This window comes from Ursus arctos, unplaced genomic scaffold (genome assembly GCF_023065955.2).
Source record: "Ursus arctos isolate Adak ecotype North America unplaced genomic scaffold, UrsArc2.0 scaffold_10, whole genome shotgun sequence".
Lineage (NCBI taxonomy): Eukaryota > Metazoa > Chordata > Mammalia > Carnivora > Ursidae > Ursus > Ursus arctos.
The window spans coordinates 67781753-67795850 of record NW_026622764.1 but is presented as its reverse complement, the minus strand read 5'-3'; the positions used below and the strand labels follow the sequence as shown (position 1 = coordinate 67795850).

Below are 14098 nucleotides of genomic sequence, written 5' to 3'. Positions count from 1 at the left end.
AAATGAAAATAAAGGTTAAATTGAGTGGTTTAATATTAGTTAATATTAGCTTGTTCTCTATTGTGTCACTGAATATTTTGTTGAAATCTGGGGTATATTGTTATTGATAGTTTTCTTCCCAAGCATTTTATTCTTATCTTGGGCCCCAGCATTTTCCATTAAAGTACGGACCTTTATCTGTTGGCATCTGAAGAGCTGTAACTCTTAGTCCATACTATGCTTTTAGAGCAGAACCTGCCACAGTATCTGGCATATTGGAAACTTAATAGCAAAAATTTACATAGTAAATGAATGGACGTATTATATTCCTACTTTTGTACCATTGTTTCCCTATAGTTGTAATGCTTCAGAATATATCTAAGGAAAGGTGCCAAGCTTCTATAGTTTCTATGAAGCTTACAACTTTGGAACAAAGATACTAGTCCTAGCTCTGCCTCAGATTAGCTAAGTGACCTCCTCCCTCTGGGTCTCCCATTTCCCCATGTGTGAAATAAATGGCTTAGACTTCCTGATCTTTGAAGTTCCCTCTGCTTCACCTATGTCTGTGAAAATTAGAAAAGGCTAATTTTTAAATTCTATTTGTGTACATGTCAGGATTTAAGTTTTAAAACATTAAAACTAATGTTTTAAAATGAATTATGTATTTTTATTTTAATTTTTTAAAAAATATTTAGAGAAAGGGAGAATACAGGGGAGAGGGGCAGAGGGAGAGAGAGAGAGAAACTCAGACTCCCTGCTGAGCTCAGAGCCCCATGTGGGGCTCCAACTCATGATTCTGACATCATGACCTGAAACCAAGAGTTGGATGCTTAACCACTGCACCACCCAGCCCCCCCCAAATGAATTATGTGTATTTTAAAGAAAATATTACACTAAGTTTTCTTCTTGCCTTTTGTAGGTCATTGTGGAAAGACATTTGCCATTTTGGAAAAATTTCTGAATCACAGCCATGACAAAATAGCATGGTTGGTCATTGTGGATGACGATACATTAATAAGGTAAGGAGTCCTTCTCATTCTAGGATGGCTTTAAATTCTACATATATTCATATTCAGAAGCTATGATGGGTATTTTTGCTTCTGGCCAAGATAGAATAACAGGGATTAGATTTACCCTCACATCTGAAACAACTCCCCCAAAAGGACAAAATATATGAAATGAGGGTTAAGACACTGAACATTAGGCAACAAAGGACAATAACCCCTGAGACACATGAAACATAGAAGGTGAGTTGTATGACAGCCCCAGGTAACTGCCTTAAGAAATGTAAATAGCAGCTGAGGGAGGGGAACCTAGGTGGAACCTGGCCAACCCTTGAGTTGAGTTGAAGAGATGATGCTGAGAGCTTGGGATGACTGAGGCCATTAGTTTGCAGGACAGAGCACTGTAGAGGGAGAGCTGCATAGAAGAACACCAGAGATTTGTGGGGGCTCCCCTCAAGTATTGATCAGTATACATGTTGTGTGAGGAAACTACTGAAGGCTAGAGAGAGAACCAGCCAAAATGAGAGGGGATGGTGGTCAACACACAGGGCTGAGTATAGTACCTGTTCCCACCAGCCAGACAGGGAAACCCTGGATTCATAGGGTATTGGGTAAAGTATATAGAAGTGTCTTGCTTTAATAGCAGGGAAACAGGTAAGGCTGGATTAAGTACTGCTCCAGTCCTGCCTAAGAGATCTTAAAAGACCCCCAAAGAGCAAATTGTTTCCAAGTAACTAGTCTGCATCCAAGAACAAAGCTCAGGAAGATTTCTAGAAATACCAAAATATCCATAACCCAACAGAGATTCATATTGTTTGGCATTCAGTCAAAAGTTACCAGACATGCAAAGCAGCAGGAAAACACACCCATAAGGAGAAAAGTCAGGTGATTGAAATTACCCTAGAAATGACACAGTGTTAACTAGTTATTGTAACTACGCGTTCTGTTAGTTATAGCTTAATAACTCTTCCTTTTATTCAAAAAGGAACATGAAAGGTATAACAAAACAACTTCTAGAGATGAAAACTACATTGTCTGAGGTGAAAAATCCATTGGATGAGATTAACATCAAATTAGATATTTCAGAAGAATATAAGTGAACCTGAGGATATTGCAATAGTAACTATCCAAAGGAAACACAAAGATAAATAATTTAAAATCAGTGAACAGGACATCCCCGAGCTGTGGGACAATCTCAGGTGGCTTTGTATATATGCAATTTGGAGTCCCCAAAAAGGGCACCTGACCAATATTTAAATAAGTATTTTCCAAATTTGATGAAAACTATAAACCAGCTGATTCAGACACTGATTCCAGATTGGTGAAACCTAGACAGCTGTGAGCATCCAAGCAGAATGGGGTCTTTTTCAAGGACATCTTATATAGCATTATTTATATCTGTAACCACTTCACGTGTGTCATCAATCTTCAGTATACTCTACATGAAAAGTTTTGCCACATTTTCTTCATATTTACCAGCAATAATATCTAATTGCCCAATGAGGTCTTAAATGTGTTTTTTACTTTGAGCTTGTCACCTTTTCCTTGCAAGACTCTGACACATGAACTCTGATCACATGAACTTTGATTTCTCCTAAGTCATGAGGCTGAATAATTGCAAGATTTAGAGTCAGGTCAGAAATTCAAAAACTGAGGGGTACCTGCACAGCTAAGTTGGTTAAGCATCCAACTCTTGATCTCAGGGTCAGGAGTTCAAGCCCCACTTTGGACTCCATGCTGGGCATAGAGCCTACTTATAAAAAAAAAAAAAAAAAAAAAAAAAAAATTCAAAAACTGAAAAAAGAAAGTGGCCAAGAAAGGGAAAAAGTGAAAGAATTTTAGACTCAAGAAAGAAAGAAAAAGGCAAATTCATATCTGCAGTTATGACTAAAACACCCCAAAGTGAACAAATTCAAATGAAAATTTAATAAGGGACATGGATGAAAATTAGGAAAGTAATCCAGAAAATGGGGTCAAGTAGTTAAAAAGTTTAGAAAAAAGTGGTTAAAATGAAGAGGCAATGAAGTCTCCAACACATGTATAATTGGAGTTCCTGATTGACGAAAAAAAAATCAAAAGAACAGAAATAACATTTAAATTACCAGAAATAAACAAGGATCTTAATGTATATATTGAAAGGGCCTACATAGTAGGTGCCATGGAAAATTGACTCGGGATCCTGAGCTTCTTCACATAGCTGGGTAAAACTACTATTGATAACTTCCTCTGAGTCTTGAGACAAAATGATGAAATAATCTATAGAGCAAGAAAGTAAGACTGGTGTCAGACTTCTCAGAATAACGTACGTATGGAAACAGTAAAGGAACGTGTTCAACTAAAAAAACTGTGAATCACTAATTTTACACGCAGCTAAGATTCTCAGGTATCAACTATAGGAAATTAATGTCCATGAACTAAGGAAGCATTATGTACATGCATCCTTCCTGGGGAATATATTAGAGAAGTTCATGCAAATGAAAGATGAAATTTGGGCAAGAGGACTGATGGTGGACATTTCATATTTAACTGTAAAACTAAAATACGATTGGGGATGTGGGTAGGGGAATAGTATTAAATGTAATATGTTTTACAAAGCAGAAACTTGCAACTTTAAAAAAATAGAAAGGGAAAGTAGAATAAGATCATGGCTTACTGTATAGCTAGTAGATGGGATTCAAAGGATACCATGTAAAACTGACAGATCTAATAAAACATAATAAGGCATAAAAAGTTAAATACAAGATAATGGGAAAAACTTTTCCAATCCAAAGTAATTTCAATGTTGAAACCAAATATTATCAGTTGTGTCACTAGATTTGAATGGGTTTAACTCACCAAAGAACTTTTCAAATTGGCTCATAAAGCAAACCCCAACTTGGTACTTTTATGTAAGAGACATACATAAACATAGTTCTTTAAAAAGCCTAAAAATAAAGGGATGGATAAAGATTTGGCAAACCAATGAGAATAAAAAAAATTCAATTCCCAACTCTAAAAGTTGGGGGAAAAAAAAATCACAAAGCCAACCCAAAAAAGCACAAGGAAGGAAATAATGAAGATACACGCAGAAATGATGTAGAGAAAAAGATCAAATTAATTAAAATTGTGTTTCCTTGAAAAATTGGTACTGAATTCATTTCTCATTTAATATTATTCTCCTGGAAATCAAAGTGCACAATGTATTTAGTATGCTAGTCTCTGTGAAAGAATGAAAAGGAAAAGCATACCCATGTTTCCTTATCTTTACAAAAAGAAGTGAGGGACAGATGAACCAGTAAACCATGAAGTTTGTTTCTAAAAGGGTTGGGTGGGAGAAGAGGATAGATGGAGTAGGGGAGGGTGTGATACTTCTGAATTTATCTTTTAATTTAGTTGAGTTAGGGAAGCATGCTCATATTTTACATATTTGAAGATCAATAAGGACAGGAGAAAAGTCAATAAAGATAGAGAAAAAAAAAAAGACAAGTGAACTCAACTGTTTCAAATGAAAACATAACCACACTAAAGGAAAAATGGTTTCCCACTGGCCACATCTTAGACAAGCATCATATAATTAAGGACAACAATGAATTGTGAACCATTAAAATTAGGAATCAGTGAGTTCATGCTTATAAGAAGTAGAAAATAGGTATGCTCACCAGGGATATTGACCTGTAGTTCTCCTTTTATGTAGTGTCTTTATTTGGTTTTGGTATCAGGGTAATGCTGACCTCATAGAATGGTGTTGGAAGAAAAGCTTTGCTTCCTTTTCTATTTTTTGAAATAGTTTGAGAAGAAGAGGTATTAAGTCTTCTTTAAATGTTTGGTAGAATTCATCTGTGAAGCCGTCTGGTTCTAGACTTTTGTTTGTTGGGATTCAATTTCCTTGCTGTTAATCAGTCTGCTCAGATTTTCTGTTTCTTCTTGATTCAGTTCTGAGAGGTGGTATGTTTCTAGGAATTTATCCATTTCTTCTAGGTTACCTGAAACTAATATAACACTGTACATTAATTACACTGAAATTAAAAAAATAGCAATGGAAAAATAGTAACTGTCCAGTGGAGAAACCAGACAACTTGACTGGGTGGTCAGAATAGGTATCACCAGTGAAGATCAGAAGGACATCGTGTGTCAGACACAGCATTACACTTTATCATGAGGAAACACCAGAAAAACCCAACACGAGGATCATTCCATTAAAAATAGGGGAGGTGCTTTTATTATTAAAAAATACCAGTGTCATGAAAGACAAAGAGAAGCTGAATAACTATTGCAGATTAAGAGAGAATAAAGTGATATGATAAATAAATGCAATAAGGGATCCTGGGCTGCATCCTGTACTAGGGGAAAGATGTGCTGTAATGGACATTGGGTCAATTGATAAAATTGGAATATGGAATAAGTGGTAGCTTAAATATAATCATTTGTTTTCAGTTTTGGAATCCTAATTAAGGCTGCTATGAACCTTTGTGTACATATCTTTGTATACATATGTTTTTTTATCTTGGCTAAATACCTAGGAGTAGAATGGCTGGAACATGTAGGTGTATATTTAACTTTTTAAGACAATTACTGTATTAAAGTTTTTGAAATTCTTAACTTTTCCTGTTCTTAGAAGATACCTTACTCCCAAATGTTTAAGAAAAATATATGTATATACACACATGCACACACGCATATGCATACGTGTGCACATGTACACACATACATGTATATAAACACAAATCCATGAATATATAGAGGGAAAGATTGAGAGAGAATGGTAAAGCAAATAAGGGAAAGTTAACTAGTGAATATGGGTAAAGGATATAGGAGAGTACTTTCCATTGTACTACTCTTGGAATTTTTTCTATAATCTTGACATTATTCCAAATAAAATGTTAACAAATAAAAGCCATAGTAGATTAGAGTAGAATTTCATCTGGGTTTTTTAAAAAATCAGCATTCTAACAAAGTGAAAGATAAAAATCATATAACCATCTCAATAGATGTATAAAAAACATTTGACAAGATTCCATTCATGATAAAAACTCTCAATGAAAGAGGGATGTTCCTCCTAAACCCAAACATAATAAAGGCCATATGTGAAGCCCACAGCTAAGATAATCCTCAGTGGTGAAAAATTGAGAGCTTTTCCCCTAAGATCAGAAACAGGACAAGAATGTCCACTCTCACTACTTTTATTCAACATAGTACTAGAAGTCCTAGCCATAGCAGTCAGACAAGAAATAAGAGGCATCCACATTGGTAAAGAAGTTCAACTGTCACTCTTTTAGATGACATGATATTCACAGAAAACCTTAAAGATTCCACCAAAAAACTACTAGAAGTAATAAATGAATTCACTAAAGTTGCAAGATTCAAAAGTAATGTTCAGAAATCAGTGTTTCTATACACTAACAAAATCACAGATAGAGGAAGAACACACCATTTGCAATTACACCAAAAAGAATAAAATACCTAAGAATGAACCTAACCAAAAAGGTGAAAGACTTGTACTCTTAAAACTATAAAACACTGATGAAAGAAATTGAAAGTGACACAAACAAATGGAAAGATATTCCATCCTCATGGATTGGAAGAATATTGTCAAAATGTCCTATTACCCAAAGCAGTCTACAGATTCAATGCAATCCCTATCAAAATATCAACAGCATTTTTCTTAAAGTTAGAATTCTACAATTTGTACAGAACCACAGAAGACCCCGGATAGCCAAAGCATTGCTGATAAGAATGGACAAACATGGAGGTATCACAATCCCAGATTTCAAGATATACTACAAAGCTGTAGTAATCAAAACCATATGGTATTGGCATAAAGACATATGCATAAATCAGTGGAACGTGACAGAGACACCAGAAATAAGCCCACATTAGCATGGTCAGTCTATGAAAAAGGAGGCAAGAATATACAGTGGGAAAAAGGCAGTCTTTTCAACAAAGGTGCTGGGAAAACTGGACAGCAGCATGTAAAACAAGGAAAGTGGACTATTTTGTAACACCATACACAAAAACGAACTCAAAATGGATTAGAGACCTAAATATGAACCTGAAACCGTAAAAATCTGAGGAGAGAGCTTAAGCAGTAATTTCTAACATTGGCCATAGCAACATTTTTCTAGGTATATCTCCTAAGAAAAACAAAAGCAGAAATAAACCATTGGGACTACAACAGAATGAAAGATTTTTGCACAGCTAAGAAAACCATCAACAAAGCAAAAGACAACCTACTGAATGGGAAAAGATACTTGCAAATGATATATCCAATAAGGGGTTAATATCCAAAATATATAAAGAAGTCCCACAACACCAAAACAATCCGATTAAAAAATGGGCAGAGCACTGGCATAGACATTTCTCCAAAGATGACATACAGATGGCCAACAGGCACATGAAAATATGCTCAATATCAATAATTTTGAGGGAAGTACAAAATCAAAACTATAATGAACTATCATGTCACACCTGTCAGAATGGCAAAAATCAAATGCAAGAAACAACAAGTGTTGTCAAGGATGTAGAGAAAAAGGATCCCTCTTGCACTCCTAGTGCTAATGCAAACTGGTGTAGCCACTGTGGAAAACAGTATGGAGGTTCCTCAAAAAGTCAAAAATACAAATACCATATGATCCAATAATCCCATTATTCAGTAATTACGTAGGGAAAAGGAAAACACTTATTTGAAAAGATACATGCATTCCTATGTTTATTTCAGCATTATTTACAATGGCCAAGACAAAGAATCAACCCAAGTGTCCATTGACAGATAAATGGATAAAGATGTGGTATATAGGAGGCAGGGAAAGATGGCAGAGGAGCAGGGGACCCTATTTCAACCGATCCCCTGAATCGAGCTGGATATCTACCAGACCATTCTGAACACCCACGAAATCAGCCTGAGATATAAGAAGATATATCTGGATCTCTATAAACAGAACATCTCTGGTGGTTGGTCTCAGGTATGAAGTGGGGAGCTGAGAGTCTGAGGGCAGATATCTGAAGATAAATGGAAGGGGGAGGAAGCCTCTGTGCTCGTGCGCTGGGAAGGCAAAAGCCATGCTGGGGAGTGGGCCGGACTCCTAGACCAGCAGCGGTGGGGAAAGGTCTATAGGACACCGCACCAGACTGAAACCTGGAACTCGGGGGCGCATGTGCGAACTGGGGGCAGCTGGCGGTGTTAGAAGCACAAAGGGGAGAGACATGCCAGCCCTGGGAGCAAGGGCTGGGAGAGCGGCTGTGGGGTGCACAAACCAGGATGCTGCTGGTTTTTAGCAGCACTGACAGAAATGGAGTCAGTGTGGCCTGGAGAGCTCAGTGAAGAGCAGACTGAGATCTCTCTGTTCTGAGACAGAGGTTTAGATATGGTCACTGCTGCTCTCTCAGAAGAGACCCAGAAAGCCGCCAGGGAAATCCACCAGAGAACAAAAGCCTGAAAAAAACCGGTTCTCACTGTGCCTATCCCCCCCCAGGGGGCAGGGCAACCCTACCCAAACAGGGTTCCCTGAGTATCAGCGTAGCAGGACTCTCCCCCAGAAGGCAGGCTGAAAGAACAAGAAGCCCACATCCCTAAGGTCCCTATAAAACAGGTGCATCTTGCTTGGGTCCTGATCAATAATTTGGACTCTGTACATCCCCACAACCACACCTTATCAGAATGACAAAGAGGAGGAACACACAACAAAGGAAAGAAACAGAGGTTGTGGCCTCTGCCACAGAACTAACAGATATGAATATAATGAAGATGTCAGAAATGGATTTCAGAGTAACAATTATCAAGATGATATATAGACTTGAAAAAAATATTAATGAAAATACAGAATCCCTAAGGGCTGAAATTAGAACTAATCTGGCAGAACTTAAAAATGCTATGAATGAAATGCAGTCTAAACTGGATGCTCTGACTGCCAGGGTAAACGAGGCAGAAGAATGAATTAGTGTTAGAGGATGAGATGATAGAAAAGGAGGAAAAAGAGGTAGCAGGGGAAAAAAAATCCAATTTCAAGAAAATAAGCTGAGGAATATTACTGAATGAAACTTTCCAATGTCAGAATTATTGGGATCCCTGAGGCGGTGGAGAAAGAGAGAGGTCTAGAAGAGATATTTGAGCAAATTGTAGCTGAGAACTTCTGTAATTTGGGGAAGGAAACAAGCATTCGTGTCCAAGAGGCAGAGAGGACCCCTCCCAAAAATCAATGAGAACAGACCAACACCACGACATATAATAGTACAATTCGCAAATCTTAGGTCCAAGGAAACAAACTTGAAAGCGGCAAGGGGGAAGAGATTTCTTACATACAGAGGGAAGACCATCAGAATAACATCAAACTTGTCCACAGAGACCTGGCAAGCCAGAAAGGGCTGGCAAGACATATTCAGAGTATTAAATGAGAAGAACATACAGCCAAGGATACTGTATCAGCAAGGCTGTCATTCAGAATGGATGGAGACAAGGAGCTTCCAAAACTGGCAGAAACTGAAAGAATATGTGACCACCAAGCCAGCCCTACAAGAAATATTAAGGGGGGGGGTTCTATAAAAGTAAAAAGACCCCAAGAGTGATACAGATCAAATTTACAGAGACAATCTATAGAAACAAGGACTTCACAGTCAACATGACAACATTAAAATCATATCTCTCAGTAATCACTCTCAATGTGAATGGCCTAAATGCTCCCATAAAACGCCACAGGGTTACAGACTGGATAAAAAGACATGACCCATCCATATGTTGTCTACAAGAGACTCACTTTCAACCTAAAGATGCCTCCAGACTGAAAGTAAGGGGATAGAGAACATTTTTTCATGCCAGTGGACCTCAAAAGAAAGCTGGGGTAGCAATTCTCATATCAGACAAATTAGATTTTAAGCTAAAGACTGTAGTTAGAGATACAGAAGGACACTATATAATTCTTAGAGGGTATATCCAACAAGAGGCTGTAACAATTATAAATTTCTATCCCCCAACAGGGGAGCAGCCAACTACATAAGCCAACTGTTAACCAAAATAAAGAGACATATAGTTAATATGTTAATAGTAGGGGACCTCAACACTCCACTCTCAGCAATAGACAGATCATCTAAGCAGAAAATCAACGAAGAAACAAGAGCTTTGAATGACACAGTACACCAGATGGACCTCATAGATATATAGAGAACATTCCACCCTAAAACAGAATACTCATTCTTTTCAAACACACAGGGAACTTTCTCCAGAATAGACCATATACTGGGTCACAAAACAGGTCTCAACCAATACCAAAAGATGGAGGTTATTCCCTGCATATTCTCAGACCACAGTGCTTTGAAACTGGAACTCAATCACAAGAAAAATGTTGGAAGAAACTCAAACACTTGGAAGCTAAGGATCATCCTGCTTAAGAATGTTTGGGTATACCAGGAAATTAAAGAAGAACTTAAGCAATTTATGGAAACCAATGAGAATGAAAACACATCAGTCCAAAACCTATGGGATTCTGCAAAGGCGGTCCTAAGGGGAAAAACATAGGCATCTAAGCCACACTCAAAAGAATAGGAAAATCTAAAATACAGACCCTATACTCACACCTTAAACAGCTGGAGATGAAAAAGAACAGGCCTAAGCCATGCACAAAAAGACAACTGATTAAGATTAGAGCAGAGATCAATGAATTAGAAACCAGAAATACAGTACAGCAGATCAACAAAATTGGAAGCTGGTTCTTTGAAAGAATAAGATCGATAAACCACTGGCCAGACATATCCAAAAGAAAAGAGAAAGGACCCAAATTAATAAAATTATGAATGAAAAGGGAGAGATCAGGACTAACACCAAGGAAATAGAAACAATCATTAGAAACTATTAACAACTATAGGCCAATAAATTAAGCAAACTGGAAGAAATAGATGCCTTCCTGGAAACCTATAAAGTACCAAGACTGAAACAGGAAGACATTGACATCTTAAATAGGCCAATATCCAGCAACGAGATTGAAGCAGTGATCAAAAACCTCCCAGAAAACAAGAGTCCAGGGCCTGATGGATTCCCTGGGGAATTCTACCAAACATTCAAAGAAGAAATAATACCTATTCTGAAGCTGTTTCAAAAAATAGAAACAGAAGGAAAACTTCCAAACTTGTTCTATGAAGCCAGCATTACCTTGATCCCAAAACTAGGCAAAGACCCCATCAAAAAGGAGAATTACAGACCGATATCCCTGATGAATATGGATGCCAAAATTGTCAATAAGATCCTAGCTAATAGGATCCAACAGTATATTAAAAGGATTATCCATCATGACCAAGTGGGATTCATCCCTGGGATGCAAGGGTTGTTCAACATTTGCAAAATCACTGTGATAGAACACATTAATAAGAGACAAGAATCATATGGTCCTCTCAATTGATGCATAAAAAGCATTTGACAAAATACAGCATCCTTTTCTGATTAAAACCCTTCAGAGTATAGGGATAGAGGGTACATTCCTCAATTCCATAAAAACCATCTATGTAAAGCCCACAGCAAATATCATTCTCAATGGGGAAAAGCTGAGAGCCTTTCCCTTAAGATCAGGAACACGACAAGGATGCCCACTCTTGCCACTATTGTTCAACATAGTACTAGAAGTCCTAGCAACAGCAATCGGACAAGAAAAAGAAAAAGTATTCAAATTGGCAAAGAAGAAGTCAAACTTTCTCTCTTCACAGATGACATACCTTATGTGGAAAACCCAAAAGACTCCACCCCCAAATTACTAGAACTCATACAGCAATTCAGTAATGTGGCAGGACACAAAAATCAATGCACAGAAATCTGTTGCATTTCTATACACTAACGAGACCAAAGAAAGAGAAATTAGGGGATTCCATTTACAATAGCACCAAAAACCATAAGATATCTCAGAATAAAACTAACCAAAGAAGTAAAGGATCTATACGCCAGAAACTACAGAACACTGATGAAAGACATTGAAGAAGACGCAAAAAGATGGAAAAACTTTCCATGCTCATGGAATAAACATAGTTAAAATGTCTGTGCTACCCAGAGCAATCTATACTTTCAACGCCATCCCGATCAAAATACCAATGCCATTTTTCAAAGTGCTGGAACAAACAATCCTAAAATTTTGTGGAACCAGAAAAGACCCCGAATCACCAAGGAAATGGTGAAAAAAAAAGAACAAAGCCGGGGCCTCACATTACTGGATTTCAAGCTATACTACAAAGCTGTGATCACCAAGACAGCATGGTACTAGCACAAAAACAGACATGTAGATCAGTGGAACAGAATAGAGACTCCAGAAATGGACTCTCAACTCTATGGTCAACTAATTTTTGACAAAGCAGGAAAAAACATCCAATGTAAAAAAGATGGTCTCTTCAATAAATGGTGCTGGGAAAATTGGACAGCTATATAGAGAAGAATGAAACTTGACCATTCTCTTACACCATACACAAAGATAAACTCTAAATGGATGAAAGACCTCGATGTGAGACAGGAATCCATCAAAATCATAGAGGAGAACATAGGCAATAACCTCTTCGACATCGGCCAAGCAAATTCTTTCATGACATGTCTCCAAAGGCAAGAGAAACAAAGGCAAAAATGAACGTTTGGGACTTCATCAAGATAAAAATCTTCTGCACAGCAAAGGAAACAGTCAACAAAACAAAGAGGCAACCCACAGAATGGGAGAAGATATTTGCAAATGATACTACAGATAAAGGGCTGGTATCCAGGATCTATAAAAAACTTCTCAAACTCAACACCCAAGAAACAAAAAAATGGGCAGAAGAACAAACACTTTCCCAATGACGACATACAGACAAATGAAAAAATGTTCAACATCATTAGCTATTGGGGAAATTCAAATCAAAACCACCTTGAGATACCGCCTTACACCTGTTAGAATGGCAAAAATTGACAAGGCAAGAAACAACAAATGTTGGAGAGGATGTGGAGAAAGGGAAACCCTCTTACACTGTTGATGGGAATGCAAGTTGGTACAGCCACTTTGGAAAACAGTGTGGAGGTCCCTCAAGAAGTTAAGAATAGAGCTACCCTATGACCCAGCAATAGCACTACTGGGTATTTACCCCAAAGATACAGATGTAGTGAAAAGAAGGGCCATATGCACCCCAATGTTCATAGCAGCAATGCCCACGATGGCCAAACTGGAAGGAGCTGAGGTGTCCTTCAACAAATAAATGGATAAAGAAGATGTGGTCCATATATACAATGGAATATTACTCAGCCATCAGGAAGGATGATTACCCAACATTTGCAGCAACATGGATGGGACTGGAGGAGAATATGCTAAGTGAAACAAGTCAAGCAGAGAAAGACAATTATCATATGGTTTCATTTACATGTGGAACATAACATAGGGAATAGTAGGGAGATCGTTAGGAGAAGGAAGGGAAAAAAATGAAGGGGGGTAAAACAGAGGGGGAGATGAACTGTGAGAGACTATGGATTCTGGGAAACAAACTGAGGGTTTTAGAGGGGAGGGGTGGGGCGATGGGCTAGCCCGGTGATGGGTATTAAGGAGGGCACATACTGCATGAAGCACTGGGCGTTATTCACAAACAATAAATCATGGAGCACTGCATCAAAAGCTAATGATACATTGCATGGTGACTAACATCATAATAAAAAAACAAACAAAACCCCGAAACAAATCAAAGAAGATGTGATACACACAGACACACACACACACACACACACACACACACACCCAGTGGAATATTACTTAGCTATAAAAGAAAGATCTTGCCATTTGTGACAACACTGATGGACCTGGAGGGTATTAAGTGAAATAAGGTATTTGTCTTTCTCAGTCTGACTTCTGATTCCACTAATAAACAGAATGTAAAAAAATTAATAAAAAGCAGGATCAGACCTATAAATACAGAGAACAGATGAATGCCAGAGAAGGGGAGTGGGAGGTTTGGCAAAATATGTGAAGGGTGGGGGAGATACAGACCTCCAGTTATGGAATGAGGGAGCCATGGAATAAAGAGCAGAGCATGAAGAATACCATGCATGATATTGTAATAACGATGTAATGGGACAGATGGGAGTTGTACTTGTGCTGAGCATAACATGTATAAACTCGTCAAATCACTAAGCTGTACACCTGAAACTTATAACGTTACAG

At 37.8% G+C, this 14098-nt stretch overlaps 2 protein-coding genes across 2 annotated transcripts in view; one reads left to right on the top strand and one right to left on the bottom strand.

The window, feature by feature from the left end:
* Positions 1-14098, top strand: part of B3GLCT (beta 3-glucosyltransferase) — a 120304-nt gene that overhangs the window by 79434 nt on the left and 26772 nt on the right. Inside the window, exon 12 of the mRNA XM_026493096.4 lies at positions 899-998. Coding sequence (XP_026348881.2) covers positions 899-998 — 100 coding nt within the window. The remainder of the gene's footprint in view (positions 1-898; positions 999-14098) is intronic.
* LOC113251236 (uncharacterized) overlaps positions 4730-14098 on the bottom strand; it is a 573820-nt gene continuing 564451 nt past the window's right edge. The window contains exon 11 of the mRNA XM_057309351.1: positions 4730-4951. The gene's annotated coding sequence lies outside the window, so the exon portion shown is untranslated. The remainder of the gene's footprint in view (positions 4952-14098) is intronic.